This window comes from Camarhynchus parvulus, chromosome 12 (genome assembly GCF_901933205.1).
Source record: "Camarhynchus parvulus chromosome 12, STF_HiC, whole genome shotgun sequence".
Lineage (NCBI taxonomy): Eukaryota > Metazoa > Chordata > Aves > Passeriformes > Thraupidae > Camarhynchus > Camarhynchus parvulus.
Window position 1 is genome coordinate 3,479,466 of NC_044582.1, and position 16,886 is coordinate 3,496,351.

General features: G+C 49.1%; 1 protein-coding gene across 3 annotated transcripts in view; it reads right to left on the reverse strand.

Moving 5' to 3' along the window:
* BSN (bassoon presynaptic cytomatrix protein) overlaps window positions 1–16,886 on the reverse strand; it is an 88,637-nt gene that overhangs the window by 41,385 nt on the left and 30,366 nt on the right. For all 3 annotated transcript variants that reach the window (XM_030956544.1, XM_030956543.1, XM_030956542.1), the window contains exon 3: window positions 1,685–2,491. In XM_030956544.1, the coding sequence (XP_030812404.1) occupies window positions 1,685–2,491 (807 nt within the window). The remainder of the gene's footprint in view (window positions 1–1,684; window positions 2,492–16,886) is intronic.

Sequence of the window (16,886 nt, forward strand, 5' to 3'; positions counted from 1 at the left end):
AAACAAAACCCATGACAGCCTGGGTAGGATCTTGCTGTGGGTCTTCACTCTATGTGAAGGCTCACAGATGTTGCAGGGATGAGCTGCAGCAAGAAACACTAAGAGGAGCATACATGCCAGGGTGGGTTTGCCCAAGGGTGTCCAAAGGCATTTGCTCAAGAGCTCTGGGAACCTGGGCAGAGCCCAGCCTTCAAAATCTGAAATTTAATCCCAAGTGTCAGCTAGTGACCCTGGAGACAAGGGCTGAGGAGAGCTCACCTTTCCCTGGTACATGCAGAGATCACCGTGTTACTGGCTACAACCCAACCCCAAATTAATTCTCTAATTAATTAATTAGCAGCCGGGTGCCAGCGAGCATTAAAGCCTTTTCACCAATCCATGAGCTTTCTGAAGCCTGGGAACACACGGCTGCCCAGGGGCATGCCAACACGGGTTCAGCCCTACCCAAAGAACAAACACTTGGACAGCTTTCCTCACTCAAGCCCCCGGGGCAGGGTGGAGGCAGTGGGGGAGCAGCAGCAGGAGCAGAGCACTGGCATTGAAAACAGCATTGTGAACACTGAGATGGCCATCTGGGAGTTTGCACCTCCACAGACACTCTGGGAAGGCGTCTCCTCCACTGCCAACGTGACCATGAGTGGAGCAGTGGCAGCAGCAGCTTCAGGAAGAACAGAAAATTACTGGGTGTAATTGAAACTGCAGGGAGGAGCTGGGGACATAAAATGTAATTATCTGCCATGGAACACATCCAAGATTAGCAATCCTACTTCTGGTCATTTCAAGTTCCCATTAACTTCTCCGTGTGCTGATGTTATCAATTCTGTGAGATGCAGCACTTCCAGGGCCTCCTCTGGTCAGAGTCTCAAATCACTTGTCCAGGGGGGAGTGAAGGGCCTGGAAGATGTCCCTCCCTAGGTGCCAAGGTGGAAGGGCTAGGAGGATGCTCCAGCTGAACCAGTTGCACCACTCTCCTCTCTAGGCCCCAGCGGCTAAGGTGCTTGGTAAGATGATCTGTGTGGGCATCACAATTCAGAGACACTCTCAACTATAACAGGTAAGATTGGGTGGATTTCAGACCATCTCAGCCTCCGTTCTCCTCTCCTTGCATTCCATCTCAGCAGGCTACAGAATTCACCATCCAATTCACATCCATACAACACTGGGCATTCCCACATCCACCGCATGCACAGCCCATTCCATTGTCCTGCACCCAGGCTCCTCTTGCTGAGGCCCTGACACTTTCTTCCCCTGTATCATCTTCCTTGCAGCCTCAGCATTGGAGAATGCAGGAGCTGCAGAACATCCCTCATTAGCTTCACCTCCAGTCTCCCAAGGCCTCCATCCACAGCAACAGGAGGAGGACACTGGTTGGTGACTGGTACTTGCATGACCTCACCCTTGGGGAGCACTGGGCACTGCTGTGGGTGCCCTTAACAACAGCCATGCCTTGTTCTGTTCCTTGCATGAAATCAGTGTACACACATGAAATCCATGTCTTTGCCAAGAGGTGAGGGATCATGGATTCCAGCCCTGCAGTTTGCCCCAGGAGGAAATTGGCTTCAGCAGTTTCTTAAAGGCTTTTTTATAGACCTTTGAAAGCAAGCACCCCATCTTCTCTCCATTTTAAGCAAGGAGAGAGGACACATCCCTGGATCAGAAGACGCTCACCCCACCACCCCCTTACCTCCACGAGGTGAGGCGTGGGGTTGAAGCCGCACATGTTGCAGACCTGCTGCCGGCAGGTGGTGCAGGTGTTGTAGTTGGGGGGCTCAGTGGAGCCCACGTTGATCTCAGCCTTGCAGAGGGGGCACAAGACCTTTGCTTTCGGCACTTCCTTTGGCTTGACACCCTGCTCGGCCTTGCCCGGCTTCGCTGCCGCCGCGGCACCAGCCCGGCCCTGCGCCCCGGGGGCTTTGGGCCCAGCCTCTTTGCTGGCGTCGCTGAAGACAATTTTTGGAGGCACTTTGCCAGGAGACGGCTGGCTCGGAGCAGGGGCCTCTGGCTGGACAGACATGAGCGTGCTGGCCTGGGTCAGGAGGGATGCCCCGAAGCCAAAGAGCTTCCCTGTGAGCCCCTCCTGGGGCTGCTCTGGTGCTCCAGCCCCGGGGGCCGGGGCAGCAGGCTTTGCCCCCGCATCTCCTGGCGTCTTTCTCTGCTCAGAGGGGGAAGGCTTGGCTTGCTGATGCTGCGGGGAGGCCCTGGCCTGATGCTGCGGGGAGGACCTGGCGGCCTCCTGAGGTTTTGGCTGTCCTTGGCCGTGCGGTTCCCTCTGCGGCGTTGTGGGCTGAGGTTTGGGTTGCTCCTGTGACAGGGGGCGGGGGGCTGGCGGGGTCTTATCTGCAGCTGGGGGTTGTGGGTGCTTGGCTGGGGACTGGGAGGGGGATGGTGAAGGGGAGTACAGCTGCTGCTGGCTCTTGGAGCGAGGAGCGGTGGTCATGTCCATCCCCAGCGCCCGCTGCATCTGGCAGTTCAAGCACAGCCATTCCTTCACCTGTGAGACAAGGAGAGGACAGGGTCAGTGAGTGATGGGTAGGTACAGCTGCCTGCAGGTAGCCCCAGCACACCCTTACCTCTCCCCAAACAGACCCCACATAGCCACATGAACCAGTCATCAGCCCCTGAAAGACATTTTGGTACCATGTTCTTCACTTAGCAGTACCTTGCAGTCAGGGCAAGCAGCCCCCATCTGTCACAGGTACCCACGGCACAGCATGCCAGCGTGAACGCCAGCTTTAATTAGCCTTGGGCTGCTTCCAAGGCTTCTGCTGTGAAGTGACTGCTTGCCAGGAGGCTCTGCCTCTCCTGGGGGAAGAGGGGCCTTTCCGAGGGCTCAGAGCTCCACCAAGTCCCCAAAGCCCATTTTCTCCCTCCTGTTTGGTGACCAGAGATACCAAAGAGAAAAGCCAAGGCCAAATGAGGAAACACCACTGTGCCACGCTCAGTGCTTCCCTGGGGCTAGCAGAGATGGATTTTCTGGAATCAGTGCAATGGTTATGATATTCCATCTCAAAATTTGGCTCTGGAATGCTATAAGGGAGTGCAAAGAGTGCTGCTCCTTGCACAATGCATCTGCACTTCCAGGAAGGGAAGTGCAGGCTGAGGAGCAAAGGGTTAATTTTCACTCTCACTATGATGAACTTTTGCATGTAAATGAAAAATAGAACAGTTCCCTGGCTAAGTGGTGATAAACGAAAGACTTTCCCCACGAGAGATGTTCCCTGTGACACACTAATGTCTAAATTAAGTTAATTAAAGAGGCTGTAGAGCCTTTCCGTATGAGGAATCACCAGGACGCTCAGCAGCTCCACAAGTATTAATATATAGCACAGTCAGCAGGATGGCCAGGTCTGCTTGCAAAAGACTTCTCCAAGACAAACAGCTAAGGTGGCAAAAAGGACCAGAACATTCCCAAAAACCGGAGCAGCACCCAGGACAAGCAGATGCAGAGCCTGGCAGGGGCAGCCCCCAACAGCTCCTGGCCCTTGCACTCTCTGCAGGCTGCACATCCCACAGGCCTGCACCCACTGCCTTTCATTCAGGAAGCCATCTCTTCATTCCAGTGTTACAGATCACCTCTAAGGCTCAGCTTAATCCCTGCTGCAGAGACATTAATCACCTTGCCTGGTCCTGCAGCTCCAGGTCTGTGTGGCCTTTTGGTCCTACAGAGGGAGGCATGGGTGATTCACAACCTGGCCACAGGGCTTTTCCCCCTACACTCCAATCACACAACAGGCACATTTCAACCTTTTTCTGCTCACAGGAGCTGCCTGCAGAGATGCAGTTGGGTGTTATTGTAGGTCTCATGATGGGACATGATGACAAGTCCTTGAGAGGTGAGGCAGATAAGCCCTAAATCCCTTGTTACAAGTTCCCTCCCCAGAAGGGTTCTCATAAAGGCCAGCCTTCAAATAATAACTTTTAAAACCAGAGGAAATTCAGATCAGCTAGGAAAGATGGGTTCAAATTCACGGGGGTGGATGAAACCTCCACCTGCCCACTGCACCCCTTCCCCTCTCTGCCCAGCACATGCTGGGTGCCAAGGCTTGGCATTGCCTCCAGCAAAGCTCTCCCCATCACCTTACAAGCCTGGCTGCACATCAGCTCTGTGCTTTTCCCAGACTTCCCTGTACTTGCTGAGCTCCCACACCACTCTCTACACCAGCCTCCGCTCGAGTCCTTCACTTGGAGCCAAGGGAAAACAGCCTCAATTTTCCCCAGCAGTTTTGTGCTACATTGTCGTTTCTCCAAGCTGTTCCAAAGGAGCCGCATTATATTTAGTTCCTGAAAATAGTACTTCAGTTTTTATAATTTCTTAGGGTCTTGCTGTCTCTCTTCTGACATCCAGAATTTCTTGTGTTATTTTTGCTTTCACACCCCCTGGAATTTTTCCCCACAGTTCTATTTCAAGAGAGTGTCTACCAAAATCCCATCAGCTTTGCCCACCATCCCCATCAGCTCAAATTAAGGGAGAACCAATCCTTTCTATTCAGGTTCTTGTTCCCAGCATGCAAGAAATTCAAATCTTCCCTCTCCGCATAATCTTCTTACCCGCACTTTAAGACCCATAGTGAGGTAGAAACTGGGGGAAGAGGAGTTCCTCTCCCTCCCTGTGCCACACAGAGCCCCCCACTCTGCCCTTGGCCAAGGCTCCTTCAGGAAAACCCAGGCAGTGGGAGGCACTGTGCCTGGGGCCACAGGAGCTGGGTATGGCTCACGGACAAGCCCACCAGAACCTCCCTCAGCTCAGGGCTGAAGAACAATGGGATCATTGTAACCTTCTCACTTTTCACAATGAACCTACCACCCACATAGGAAAAAGCCAGGGGGTGTTTTAGATGGGATAGGAGCATCCAATTGCCCTTGGTGACTTGGTGAGGAACTGCTGTGCAACATCTGTCCTGGGGAGCAGGAGAAAGCTGCAGGAAATACAGTGGGGCATGAGCTCCCAGAGCAAGCATTTGAAATGTAAATTGAGTTTGGATTATCACAAATTGCCTGGCCGGCCTCCACTGATGCAACTGATGACACACCGTGTGGGTTACACAGATCAAAGACAACTTCAAGGATGCTGCAGGGAAGATAGCAAAGAGGAAGGGCTGAGTTGTCTTGCCAAAGATCCTTCCCCCAAGGAGGAGAAAGGAGAAGGGAAATGCTTGGGTGATAAAGAAATAGTACAAAAAAAATCATTCTTTTCATACTCTTTTCCCCCATTTCTCTCTACTGTTTTCTAGGCATCTTCCCCCTGCATGATGAATCTGAAACATTTAGAGGATGGTGATGCAAATAATGAAATAATCCCATTCCATCTATTTCTGTGTCCTGTTTGCCCAGTTCTTCACCAAATCAAAAGTTTCAGGGGTTGGATTAGTAAAGATTTACACCCAGACTCTTCCTAGAAAGGATGGGAGTCCATCACTGGGTGGAGATGGAAGAGATGCTAATGAGATAGATATGATGGACATGCTGTAATCACTGTCCTGGAACATTTGGGAACAAGAAAGATTACACTCGTTATGAGGATGAAGCGTTTCCATCCTATTAGCAATTGAGAAGAACATCCAACAACATCTACCAGCACCAGAAGATATTTAAATTTGGCAGAACTGAATAATTTTGCATCCAAGAGCTCTAAGAGAACTAAGAAAACTGCTGTGTGCTGATGTTGATTTTTAAGAGGAAATTTTAGTAGGCTGGAAGAGTCTTCTGCTTGCAGAAGGCAAAGGTATGGCCTGCAGGGGACAGGGAGACAGACATCTGTCCAAGGCAGAAAGACAGTGCAGAGAACTGAAGGACACACAAATACGCCCATCAACATGGGTTTAGGAAAAATAGGTCACAGCAAAGCAAACCTGATTTTATTCTCTGCACATCTGATATTAGTAATGCACAGAAGCAATATCCTTGATGTCCAAAAGGTGTTTTGACCTAGTATTTTATATGACATGCTGACAAAAATAAAAAGCACTACAGAATATGAATAGTGAGTATGCTAAATGGATTTCGGACTGGCTACCTGGCTGAGCTGGCGGCAACAAGAATTCACCACTGCCAAGGTATCATCATCTCACTACGGGCAGCACCACTCACACACAGTGGGTTTGGTAAAACAACAGAATCAGAATGGTTTTGGTTGGAAGGGACTTTAAAGATCATCTTGTTCCAGCTGCCCTTATATTAAATATCGATGAAGATGAGTCTCTGCTGCCTAGCAAACCTGTGCTCAATCCATGCAGGAAGCCTGGAGCTGGAAGCAGGAGTGAGGAGGTGGCTGAGCCTCCTCTTCCAGCACAAGGGACTCCTTCCAGAGCCCTCCACGGTTCCACACCGACATTTTAAGGAGATTAGTAAAACACTGCGGGAGATACGGGCCGGATCTGTAAGAGTGATTCCAGGGATGCAGAAAATGTCTGAAATGAGAGAATTGAAGAGGTTGATCTTTTTCGTTTATCAAAGAGAAGATTAAGAAGTGACTTGATTACGATATCGCAGCACATTCAGTGGAAACAATATCAGGTACTAAAAGGTTGTTAATTAGGCAGAAAAAGGCATAAAAAGAACTAATGACTGGAAGTTGAAGCCAAATATATTAAGCATCACTTTTAACAGCAGATGTTTCTAACCATTAAAGCAAATTATACACATGCTGTTGGGCTCTGCAGAAGACTCAGGGAGGTAAAGCTTGCAGGCCTTTCATCTATAGGGTATTTTATGCCTGTTCTAGTCTCACAAACTTTGATAGCTTGAACCATCCCATCTGTATGGACATTTGGAATATTTGTATGTTTGTATCTGACACCTGACCTGCCCTAGCCTCCATGCAGTTCCCAACACACCTATGACCACCAGCCTCACCTTTCCTACCACAGAGCCCTCCAACAGCCCAGAATATTCCTCAAAACCCCCTTCCAAATCTTATTATTCCCTAATGCATGGGTAGGTCAGCAAGTGGCAATGCTGGCTGGGTCACAGCTGCCAGATGTGCCTCCCCCCTCAGTGCTGTCCTGTGAGCACCAACCATTTGCAAATCCTGTTAGGAATGAAAACTTTCCAATCAGCGTTTTCTTTAAAAAAAATGCAGCAGGAATATCCACAGCATGTGCTGGCTCTGCCCAGTGCAGATTTAAACATTGATAAGAATTATAAATTGAACATACACACACACACACACGTATAAAATTACAGGCATGGTGGGCTAGATTGTGACCCTCTGCAGAGCAGGTACATAAGGGGGACCAAGATCCATCCCTGTGCGCTGTGGTTTCAAAATCATCTAGAAAAACATCAAGAAAAGCACATGTTTTAAAAGGATCTGAAATGATACAGACACAGCTTGAGTCTGTAAGGCTTCTGCAGTTATTCTAACACCACCTATTTTAGGAGACTATGTGAAAATAGCCCATCCCCAGTATTTGTTACCAGGAGATGTGAGGGAGTGCTGGTTATGTGCAGGTTGTTTTTTTCCCCTGTGGTAAGACAATACAGCTCTAAAAGTATCTCAAGTATAGAGTTCAGCCTTTGCAGTGGGCAGAAGCTTTAAAATGAGCACTGTAAGCAGAAAAACATCGTAATTGAGCATCCAAGATATTTTCACGCCAAAATTTAGGATTATAATTAAGAATAATTCTGTCTTTGCTGAGGGTTGGTTATTTTGGACCATTTGGAGGTCACCCAGGATGTTATCCTACTACAGAAAAATAAAAAAAAACAAAATGGAGAGACCATATTTAGATTACCATATTTATGACTTTGGAGATTTGAGATGGAATGGTTCCTCACCAGCTCTACCCATTCAGACCTCACTGCAGCCAAAGCCACTGACCTTGCTAGCTGTACACCCCCGTGTCAGAGGAGGCCACTGGGCTCAGGCCATCTGACCTGCTTTAAACAATTATTTCAGACTGGGAAGAACAGGTCCCAAGTCATCTTGAGTCCAGCATCATCAATCCCACCCAAAGGTGACCATTTTGGACACAACAGCTTTGTTCAGCAGAAGATACAACCCACACTCATCATTTGGCATGAAACGAGATGTACAACGAGCTGAAAAAACAGCAACCAAGTTCATGGGAATTCAAAACAGAAAAGGAATGTGGGTTTTCTCTGAGTTGCTGAAAACATATGTATTTAATAATTCTACAAAACTGAAATCCTGAAAAAAAGCCCCTAACTATGTTTGGGAAGAGCACGACAGGGCACCTCCAGCAGCAGCTCTTCAAATCCCAGAGCCCCGAGTGGGCCCCTTCCCCAGATGAAGCCACCCTCCAGCAGATGCACCCCAAGGTCACAGCTCCCTCTGCCTTTTGCAGGCACCAGTATGAGTATAAAAATAACCCTAGCTGGAACTGGGTAATGAAGGTACTGTGCTAATCAGACTAAGAGCGAGGCTCAACAGCAGGATCACTGACTGGATGGAGACAGGTTTCATTCATGGCTGCTACTGGCTTATCCTGGAGGAACGCTGCAACAGCCTGGCCTCCCAAGAGCTGCCAGCGCCCTGCCTAGAGTGTCCTTAAGTGTCTTCACCTCAGCAGCTCTGCCTGCACATGAAGAATGTTGTCACAAAATCAGCCAGTCAGCGAAATGTCCCTTCCATCCGTGCCTGCCGGGTCCACTCCCGAGGAGCTCTCTGGGGGGCATGTCTCGTGTTTTACTTGTCACACTGAGCTCTGCCAAAGCCACATACATACTCTGCAATTAAACAATATCCTGATCCAAGGGAAGAGGCAGACCTAGAAGGCAGCCCTTGGCTAGAGAACAGAGGGAACAGCAAGTTGTGGGGAGCTGGGATACTGCTGGGAAGGCAGGAGGTGGGAATGGCTGCAGGAGAGCAGGGAAAGCTCAGCAAATCCTGGAGCAGCTGCTGATGCATGGAAAAAACTAAAGGTACCATGTGAATCAGGTTTCCTACACCATCCCAGACTGGAGTGCATGACAAATATATACCTTTTTCTGAAGTTTTAGGTTTGTTTTATAGCAAAATTAAATTCCCTCTGGAAGTGTTTGAGGCAAAGTTTGGATGGGGTCCTGAGCAATCTTATCTAGTGGAAGGTGTCCCTGCCCATGGCAGAGGGTTGGAGCGAGGTATCTTGAAGGTCCCTTCCAAGCCATTCCATGATCCTGTTGCTGAGTTCTCCTACAGCAGCAGAGGGACAGTTTGCCATGGAGCTTGTGTGTGGAGGGCAGGAAAAGCAGCCCTGGTTGTTTGTATCAGTGCTCAGCCTACATGCAAACGCAAAGAGGAGCCTGCAAAGCGTCTCGTGGAGGCTGTGATGTGGGGTATCAGCCAGAGTCTGAGCTGAGGGGCACAGATAACACCAGGAGATGGAGTCTCCTGAGGTGCCTTGGGAGGACCATGAGCAGCCCAGGGTGCAGGAGCTGTTGTGTGCCCAGGGCCAGGCTGCATGTCAAGACATCACCAGAATTCATGCCTGCATCCAGGTGGAGAGGAGGCGGATGCAAACATGCAGGCAGCGTGGGCTGAAGCTTCCTGGTCCAAATCTAAAGCACAGTTTGAGGAGAATCCAGGGCTCCAGAGAAAATGTGCAATTAGGACTGTTTCAGCACTTAATTGACAGGAGAATTGGTCACAGAGGCAAAAAGTCACTTGTCAAAAAGGCCACCTTATGCTCATCTTTATCTTCAAACATCTCAATATAAATAAAATCTAGTCCTTGGCACTCCTGCCCAGAAGGGGAAGCCACCGGAGCCGTCAGTAATCATCCTGCTAAAGCTTGCCAGAAAATAATCAACTTGCTCGCTTGCTGGCGAGTGAGAGGAACCAACCCCCAAACTCATCTCCTTCTCTGCAAATAACAGATGGGAAACTGCGTTTGTCCAGAGAATCGAGCTGCGAAATAAGACAGTGCCATTTCATCCTATGAGTCACTTCTCAAACAGTTTCCTTTCTCTGGTTAGCACTCCCTGAACCAACCCCAGGCTACTTGAGCACATCTCCTCTCTCCAAAGGGCGTCAGGAGGCACTGACCCCCACGAGGCTCTGCAGTTTCAAAGACAACCTCCAGCATCTGCACCTCGTTGTTTGGTCCATCTTTCCCCGCACCACGCTACCACGGACAGGGGAATGAAGCGTACGATCAAAGGAAATAACTGCATGCCCAACAGCTTTGCAACCAACCTTGATCTGCCGTCATAGGCAGCACGGTGCTCCCCGGCAGCATCCCCCATGGCTAGCTCCTCAGGAAGTGAGAGCATCCCCTCCTTTACTGCTTGCCCTCGCTGGCAGAGAGGAGCAGATGGGCAGAGGAAACCTTTCCAGCGCCAGACCCAGCGCTGCTCCTCTGCTCCCCCCGGAGCGTGGGTCCACCAAACAAGGCGCTGCCTAGCTAAGCAAACCGGCAGTGCCGCCGCCCGAGGCAAAGGGACAAGTCCTTCCAGTTCATTAGGGAAGGTTTCTTGTGCGATTTGCTGCCTCACTAGCTCCTGTTTAGACAGCCTTTGTTCCTCGTCCGCAGGAGCGCATGAAAGATTTGGACGTCTGTACGTGCTGGGAGGACGCTGCTCCCTGGGCCGGGCAGGGAGCGCGGCAGAGAGCTCACCCCGGGCTTCAACCTCCCGAGCTCGGCACGCCGAGGTGCTCTAAGTGCAGCCCCGGGTCCCTCTGGCTCCGTAATGCAGGATTTCCACGGGAGCCCCCTCGGCCAAGGAAAGCCTAATGGCTTGCTTTGCCTTTTTCTGCTGCTGCTCCCGTGCCCTGCTGCCAGCCGAAGGACGGGCGTCCTGAGTAACAGGAGCCTCCGGTCCTGCTCACTCATTGTCTCCTGCAGAACTAAAATAGCAGCAGAGGAGCTCAAAACTTTCCATTCCCTGGTATCTCCTGCCCAAAGAAGAGGAATACATGGGGCCATGGGGCTCCTCGGGGTGTCATGTGCAGCAGCGATGCAATTCACAGCTATAATGCTATAAAGAGCACAGGCTCTCACAGTAAATAGACTTGTAACAGATCAATTTAAAAGCAGTCCAGTTTCCTATTAGTAACACAGAATAAAATCATCCATTTACTGCATGGCTCACATTTATTCAGCTCTGAGTGGTCCCTGTTGTAGCCTTGCTCATGAGCTTGCAGCTCCTTTGGGAACCCTCCTGGACAGCTACAGCAATGGGAGATAATGGCTGTAGCTCAGGGACTAAACTAAACACTCTTGAATATTTAAAGGTCCTTTCACCCCCAAACTTTGCAGTACCTTGGCAGCATCAACATCTGAGTATAGCACAGCAGTGATGATGGCAGAGAGGAGCATGATCCTCTGACCCACATGTCTAGGATGGAAGGTTTTAAACACTAAAAACAATTCTGGTGCTGGCGTAAACAGCCCAAAGTGTTTTCAGAGACAGGGTTGCAGACCTGATGTTACGGTCTCACACCTTCTCCAGACTGAAGGAGCCAAGTTAAGTCTAATTTATCCTGGGCTAGTGTGTATTTATGAGTGAAGCCACTGGAATGAAAAACTTGTGTGAATGAACACATCATAGTGGATCAGTGCATCAAAGCAGAGTGTATCTTCTACCTTTCTTTTTTTTCTTGTTGTTGTTATTCTGGATTAAATATGTAACAAATGCTCTTGCAGAATTTAGGGCCTGAAGATAGACAAGCCACTGCACAATCTTTTTACATACCTAAACAGACTTAATTGCTCAATTATTCCAGATAAACACGATAAGTTGCCTGTCATGAATAATTTATAATCCAGCTAGCCACACAATCTGTGAAACACAAATCTATGGCTGCAGCAAAAGAAATGCAAACAGATGCCATGATCCCAAGACACCTTTCTGGGTACTAAACGCTGGTCAAAGGAGCAATAGGCTGCCCAGGGAGGTTTGATCTTCCACAAAACCCTTTGGACAGCCCAGACCTTCCATCTGGGTTATTGTTGCTGAGAGGATGCAATTATTAACAAATGAAATAGGGACAAAGTATGGGTGTGCACCTTGGAGGAGACAGGCACAGCACACACCCCCCTCCTGTTCATGGTCTGGATGTGGCTGGGTGTCCCACACAGCCCTTCCTGGGTTGTACTGGTTTCCCCAGGAATTGCATCAGACGATGGTGATGAGCTGCAGAGCTGCAGTGAGGCACAGCAGGATGCAGTGCTGGAGGATGGAGGCCCACAGCACCTGCCACAAGGGACAACACTCACAGTGCCAGGGAAGAGATAAGGGCAGGAGCACTGCCAGGGGGAGGAAAGGTCCCATCCAGCCAGAACTTACCATGCTTGGATGGGAGAGACCTGAGAAGGCAACCTGGAAGGAGTCCAGGAGGAGGGTTAATCCCAAACCCATGACAAAGCCATCCCAGGCAGCTCCCTTCCCACAGCAGAGGAGAAATGAACCAGGCAGAGGCACAGGCACCAGCTCCTGGCTCCAGTGACCCCAGACAAATGCAAGGGGCTTTCCCACGGGGCTCAGGACCTTACCACAAACCTTGAGCCTCTTTATGACTCTCTGAGAAGCAGAGGAGAGGCACTGGGTAGATTTCCTCCAGCCTGGGCACCCCTTCCCAGAAATGGCTTGTCCAGTCACCAATGGCCTATTTTAAATAGATTAGATTAGGTTTTTTGTGTTGGAACTCCTTTCCCTGTCCAAATATATCTGGACATCCAAATACACCTGGCATAATGACATAAGTCATCACCTACTAAATAAAATTTACACAAGAATCTGCAAACAATTAGTTTGCATAGATACCTGTAAATCCACATCACTTTTAATTGGGTTTTTATAGCTATTATTTAGCCTTGAAGAAGGGGCTACTTCACTGACAGCCAGTCTACAAAAGCAATCACCCTGTCATCAAAAAAATAAAAGCTAGTTGCAAAGCAGGATTAAAATTGGTCATTCAAATAATGATTTGATGAGAGTTGGAGTTGTTCAGCCTAGAAAGAGAAGACTCTAGGAGCCCCTAGAGCCCCTTCTAGTACATGAAGAGGCTACAAGAGAGCTAAAGAGGGACCTTTTACAAGGACAGAAAAACAGGGAACAGCTTCACACTGACAAGAGGGCAGGAATAGAGAGGATATTGGGAAGAAATTAATTACTGTGAGGGTGCTGATGCACTGAAACAGGATGAGCAGGGAAGTTGTGAACTTCCCATCCCTGGACATGTTCAAAGCCAGGTTGGATGGAGCTTGGAATTACCTGGTTTAGTGGAAGGTATCCCTGCCAATAGCAGGAACTGGAAGGAGATGAGCTTTAGGGTCTCATCCAACCCAAACCATTCTGGGATTCTAGTCTATGATATTTTGCTTGCTGAGCTGAAGTCAGCATTGCCATGGAGATCTAAACCAATACACCAGAAAGGTGAATAAACTCTTAATGAAAAAGAATCCTGTTACTTGAAAGATTGTCTTTTCTGTCACAAGCCAAGCCAAAATTTGAAGTGACCCCATTCAAGAGCTTTCTGCAGCCTTCCTGAATAGGGGCCCACAGGATTACCATAGAGTAACCTGCTTAGGACACCTCAGCACAACTGAAAACCCTGGGCAAGCTTACAACAAAAGCCAGTTTAGTTCAGCTCAAATAAAGGGTCAAGTACTCAACTGCAAGACTACAAACTGCTACAAAAGAGAAAGGCACTACAATAGAAATCACTCAGGTAAAACACCAAAAATATTGCAGGAGCAAATGCTCTTCTAGGGCTTCTTAGCTTTCCTTTGAAAGATCTCCAACAAGCAGCACACGGGCAGTGCCAGCTGCAGTGCTCCATGTCCATCCAGACAGCAAGAAAACTACAGAGGAGCAAACTGCACAGTTCAAGCTGATTCCACCCTGCTTTGATTTGCTCCAATGCCAGTCAGAAAGCCCTTCTGAAGAGAAACACTAAAACTTGTTGTCATGCCCTGGCTGTAAAGCCAGGTGACTCGTGTGTAATCACCACAGGACTGACTCTGATGAACCACAGGGCTCATTTTTTGCAGGTGAGATAGCAGCAGTGATCACAGCTCTCCTCACTTTCGGGGGTTCAGCTGGAGAGATCTTGCTTCTGATTTTCAAGTATCATGCATCAAAATACCCAGCTGAACAGTGGGAGCCAGGCTGACTGCAAGCAATCAACCCCAAACTGCCTCAAACCGGGCAGAGAAGGCATGGATTGGCCAGCAAGCGGGAAGCAGCAGGATCCACGCACCAGGAGGGAAAAACATTTGATATCCAAATAAACACCACCTTCCCATAAGCTTTTATCTGCCCACAGCCTTGTCTGTTGGCGTGGGCTGACTCCTGGCACACTGCAGAGAAAGAAAAGGAGGAGCAGGTCTGAAGCACGGGGTGCAGCAGGCGTTGGGATGCGGCACAGCACGTGGTCCATGGGGATGCTGCTCTTTGGTGCACAGTGACCTGCTCCTGCAGGGAGAGGGTCCTGCCATGCCAAGATCTTTGCTTCCCAGCAGGATGCAGGCTGGATGGCACTGGACAAGTGCCTGCAGCTGAAGACATGGGAAAAGGCATTGGATGGAGAAGAAGGGTGACTTGGGGTAAGAGCTTGAGCTGGCCAAAATCATTAGGAAGGGCACAGAAGCTTTCAGTTTTTACTGTAAGAGTGACATTGCCCAATTTTGGCTCTTGGTTGGAGATCCCTCAGTGCAGTGGAGCTCTTCAGGGCTCTCCAAATGACATGTCATTCAAAACCATCAGATCATGAGACTTTTTTGGGCAGAACTGCAAAAACTTTACACCCAGGATCTGCATAAAGCATTATTATTCCAATATCTCCCCATGGTTTCAAAAGGGATTTGGCACTGGAATTAGTTATATTTTGGAAGTCTCTGGATTTTTTTTCCTTCCTAATTCAATAAAGCAGTAACAATTGTCTGCTGAGAGCAAGTAGTGGGATCCCAGAAGCAGCTCAAAGACAGATGGCAGCAGCAGCATGCCTGTTTGGGGATAGCTCTCAAAGCACTCTCCAATTTGAAAGCCACAATCATATCAGCTGGAAAATTAATATGACAGGTCACAACATAGGGTAGAGTGTGTAAAAATAAACTTCAGGGCATTAGCTGGCCTGGCCCAGCATCTTCATACTGACTTGGTACTCCAAGAAGAATCAGGATTCATGTCCCAATCTGCCAAAGGTCCCTTGAGCAGGTTGCTGAGGAGAAGATGACAGCACCATGCATGGGGTACAAGGGCTCATTTTAACTGGGCTTCACCTATTGGGATGGCTTCCAGAACTGTTGGTCTTGCACTAACATACTGTGCTCCATCAAATACTGATGGAGTATTTGCTTTTCTCAAAGCTTGAAAGATTTTGCAATACATAGCGTATGTGGGCAAAACAGAGGCAGGTGAACCCAAGGACAGGCCTCTCCTCCACTAAGTATGCTCCTTATTTCAGAGGAATCCAGAAATACAGGTAATTCAACTCTTTCTCAGGTCCCCAGAGTAATTTTAACACAGACCACTAGTTTTTAGCCAAACCTCTCCACTAGACCTGGTATTTTATCTAGTGGGCATCATACTGAGAACAGAGGTTCTCAGGGGGCAAGGGCAGCAAGCAGTGCCTTCCAGGAGATCAGGACAGGCATGGGGAGGAAGGGCAACATGGTATACCTGAGAGAACAGAAAGGTCTGAACAGAACCAGTGAGCAACTCAGAGCCATGACAAAGCTGTTTTTGGAGGAAGCTCATATTCAAGGAGTCACAGGGACATGCCCTTTACAGCTTCTAGGGTGTTCTGCGATTAGAGGGGAAAAAACCCCAAAACTAAAACCCCAAGGGGAGCTCCCACTCCTAGGTCCAAGCCCAGCAGTGCCCCACTCCGTCCCACCCAGCTGGTTGCTGCACTACACGTGCAGCCCTATAGTTTGCATCCTTAGCAGGTTTTAATGGGGAACGCTTGCTGATCCTGCGATTCCTGCAGAGCTGAGCTACGAGCAGTGACAAGCTCGTTTGCTCTTTGGGGACAGGGCTTCAAATAGCTGCTGGCTTGCGGCAATTAAAAGGGGCAGAGCGCTGCCTGCAACTCCGGCAGCCGCGCTGTGACTGATGCAAGCGCCGGCTGGAGCGCTCTGATAAGGACGTTGGATGATTCAGAATAATCTGGGCTTTGCTGAACAGATGAGCCCCAGTGTTTGTGCTTCTGCTTCTGTCTAATGGGAATACTGGGCTGTGCTCATCGGAAAGGAGAGAGGGTGGCTGCAGGTAGGAGGGCACCAGAACTTCCTCTCTGTAAGACTGGTGGGCACATCTCTCCTGCCTGCTGCTCAGGTCTCTTTCTTCCATGGAGGTCTCCAACTTGAGGGTCTGGCCAGTCTGCCCCCTCAGCTTGGACATAGCAAGGGGGTGGCAAAGGAGCTGGGCAGGGAACAAAAAGTCAAGGCAAGGTTTTTTGCAATGCTGCTGCACAAACAGCTGGGCTCAATTAAGATACAGGAGATAGGCATCAAAGTGGGCAGAGCAGGGAGCAAGAGAGGAAGGGGAGGGACACACTTGTTGTTCTTCAGTCTTCAAAAACAAATTATAGCTGGTGTAGTGCTGCGTTACATACATGCCTTAACTCCTTCTGACAAACTTTTAATCTCACCGGCCTGCTGCATAGTCTACTCCCATTCCATTAAGATCACATTTTGCTCCCTGGATTTCCAGAGCCATTCTAACAATTTGGCTTTGATTTACTCAAAGCAGAAAGCCATGCCACTGGTACAGTCTATTTACAACATAAACTGACTCCAGAATGGAAATATCCCCCCTTCAGCTGTCCTTGATCAAAAGCTTTGTAGCTGAGATAAAACACCATTTAAATCAGAGTTAAAATAGTCAGTTTTCATAGTCTGTCAGCACCATACCCCTCAGATCTGGGCTGTCCAGGAGCACAGCTGCATATCATATCTCTGAAAAAAGCTGGGTACAGTAGGAGGGTGAGGTCTGGGAGC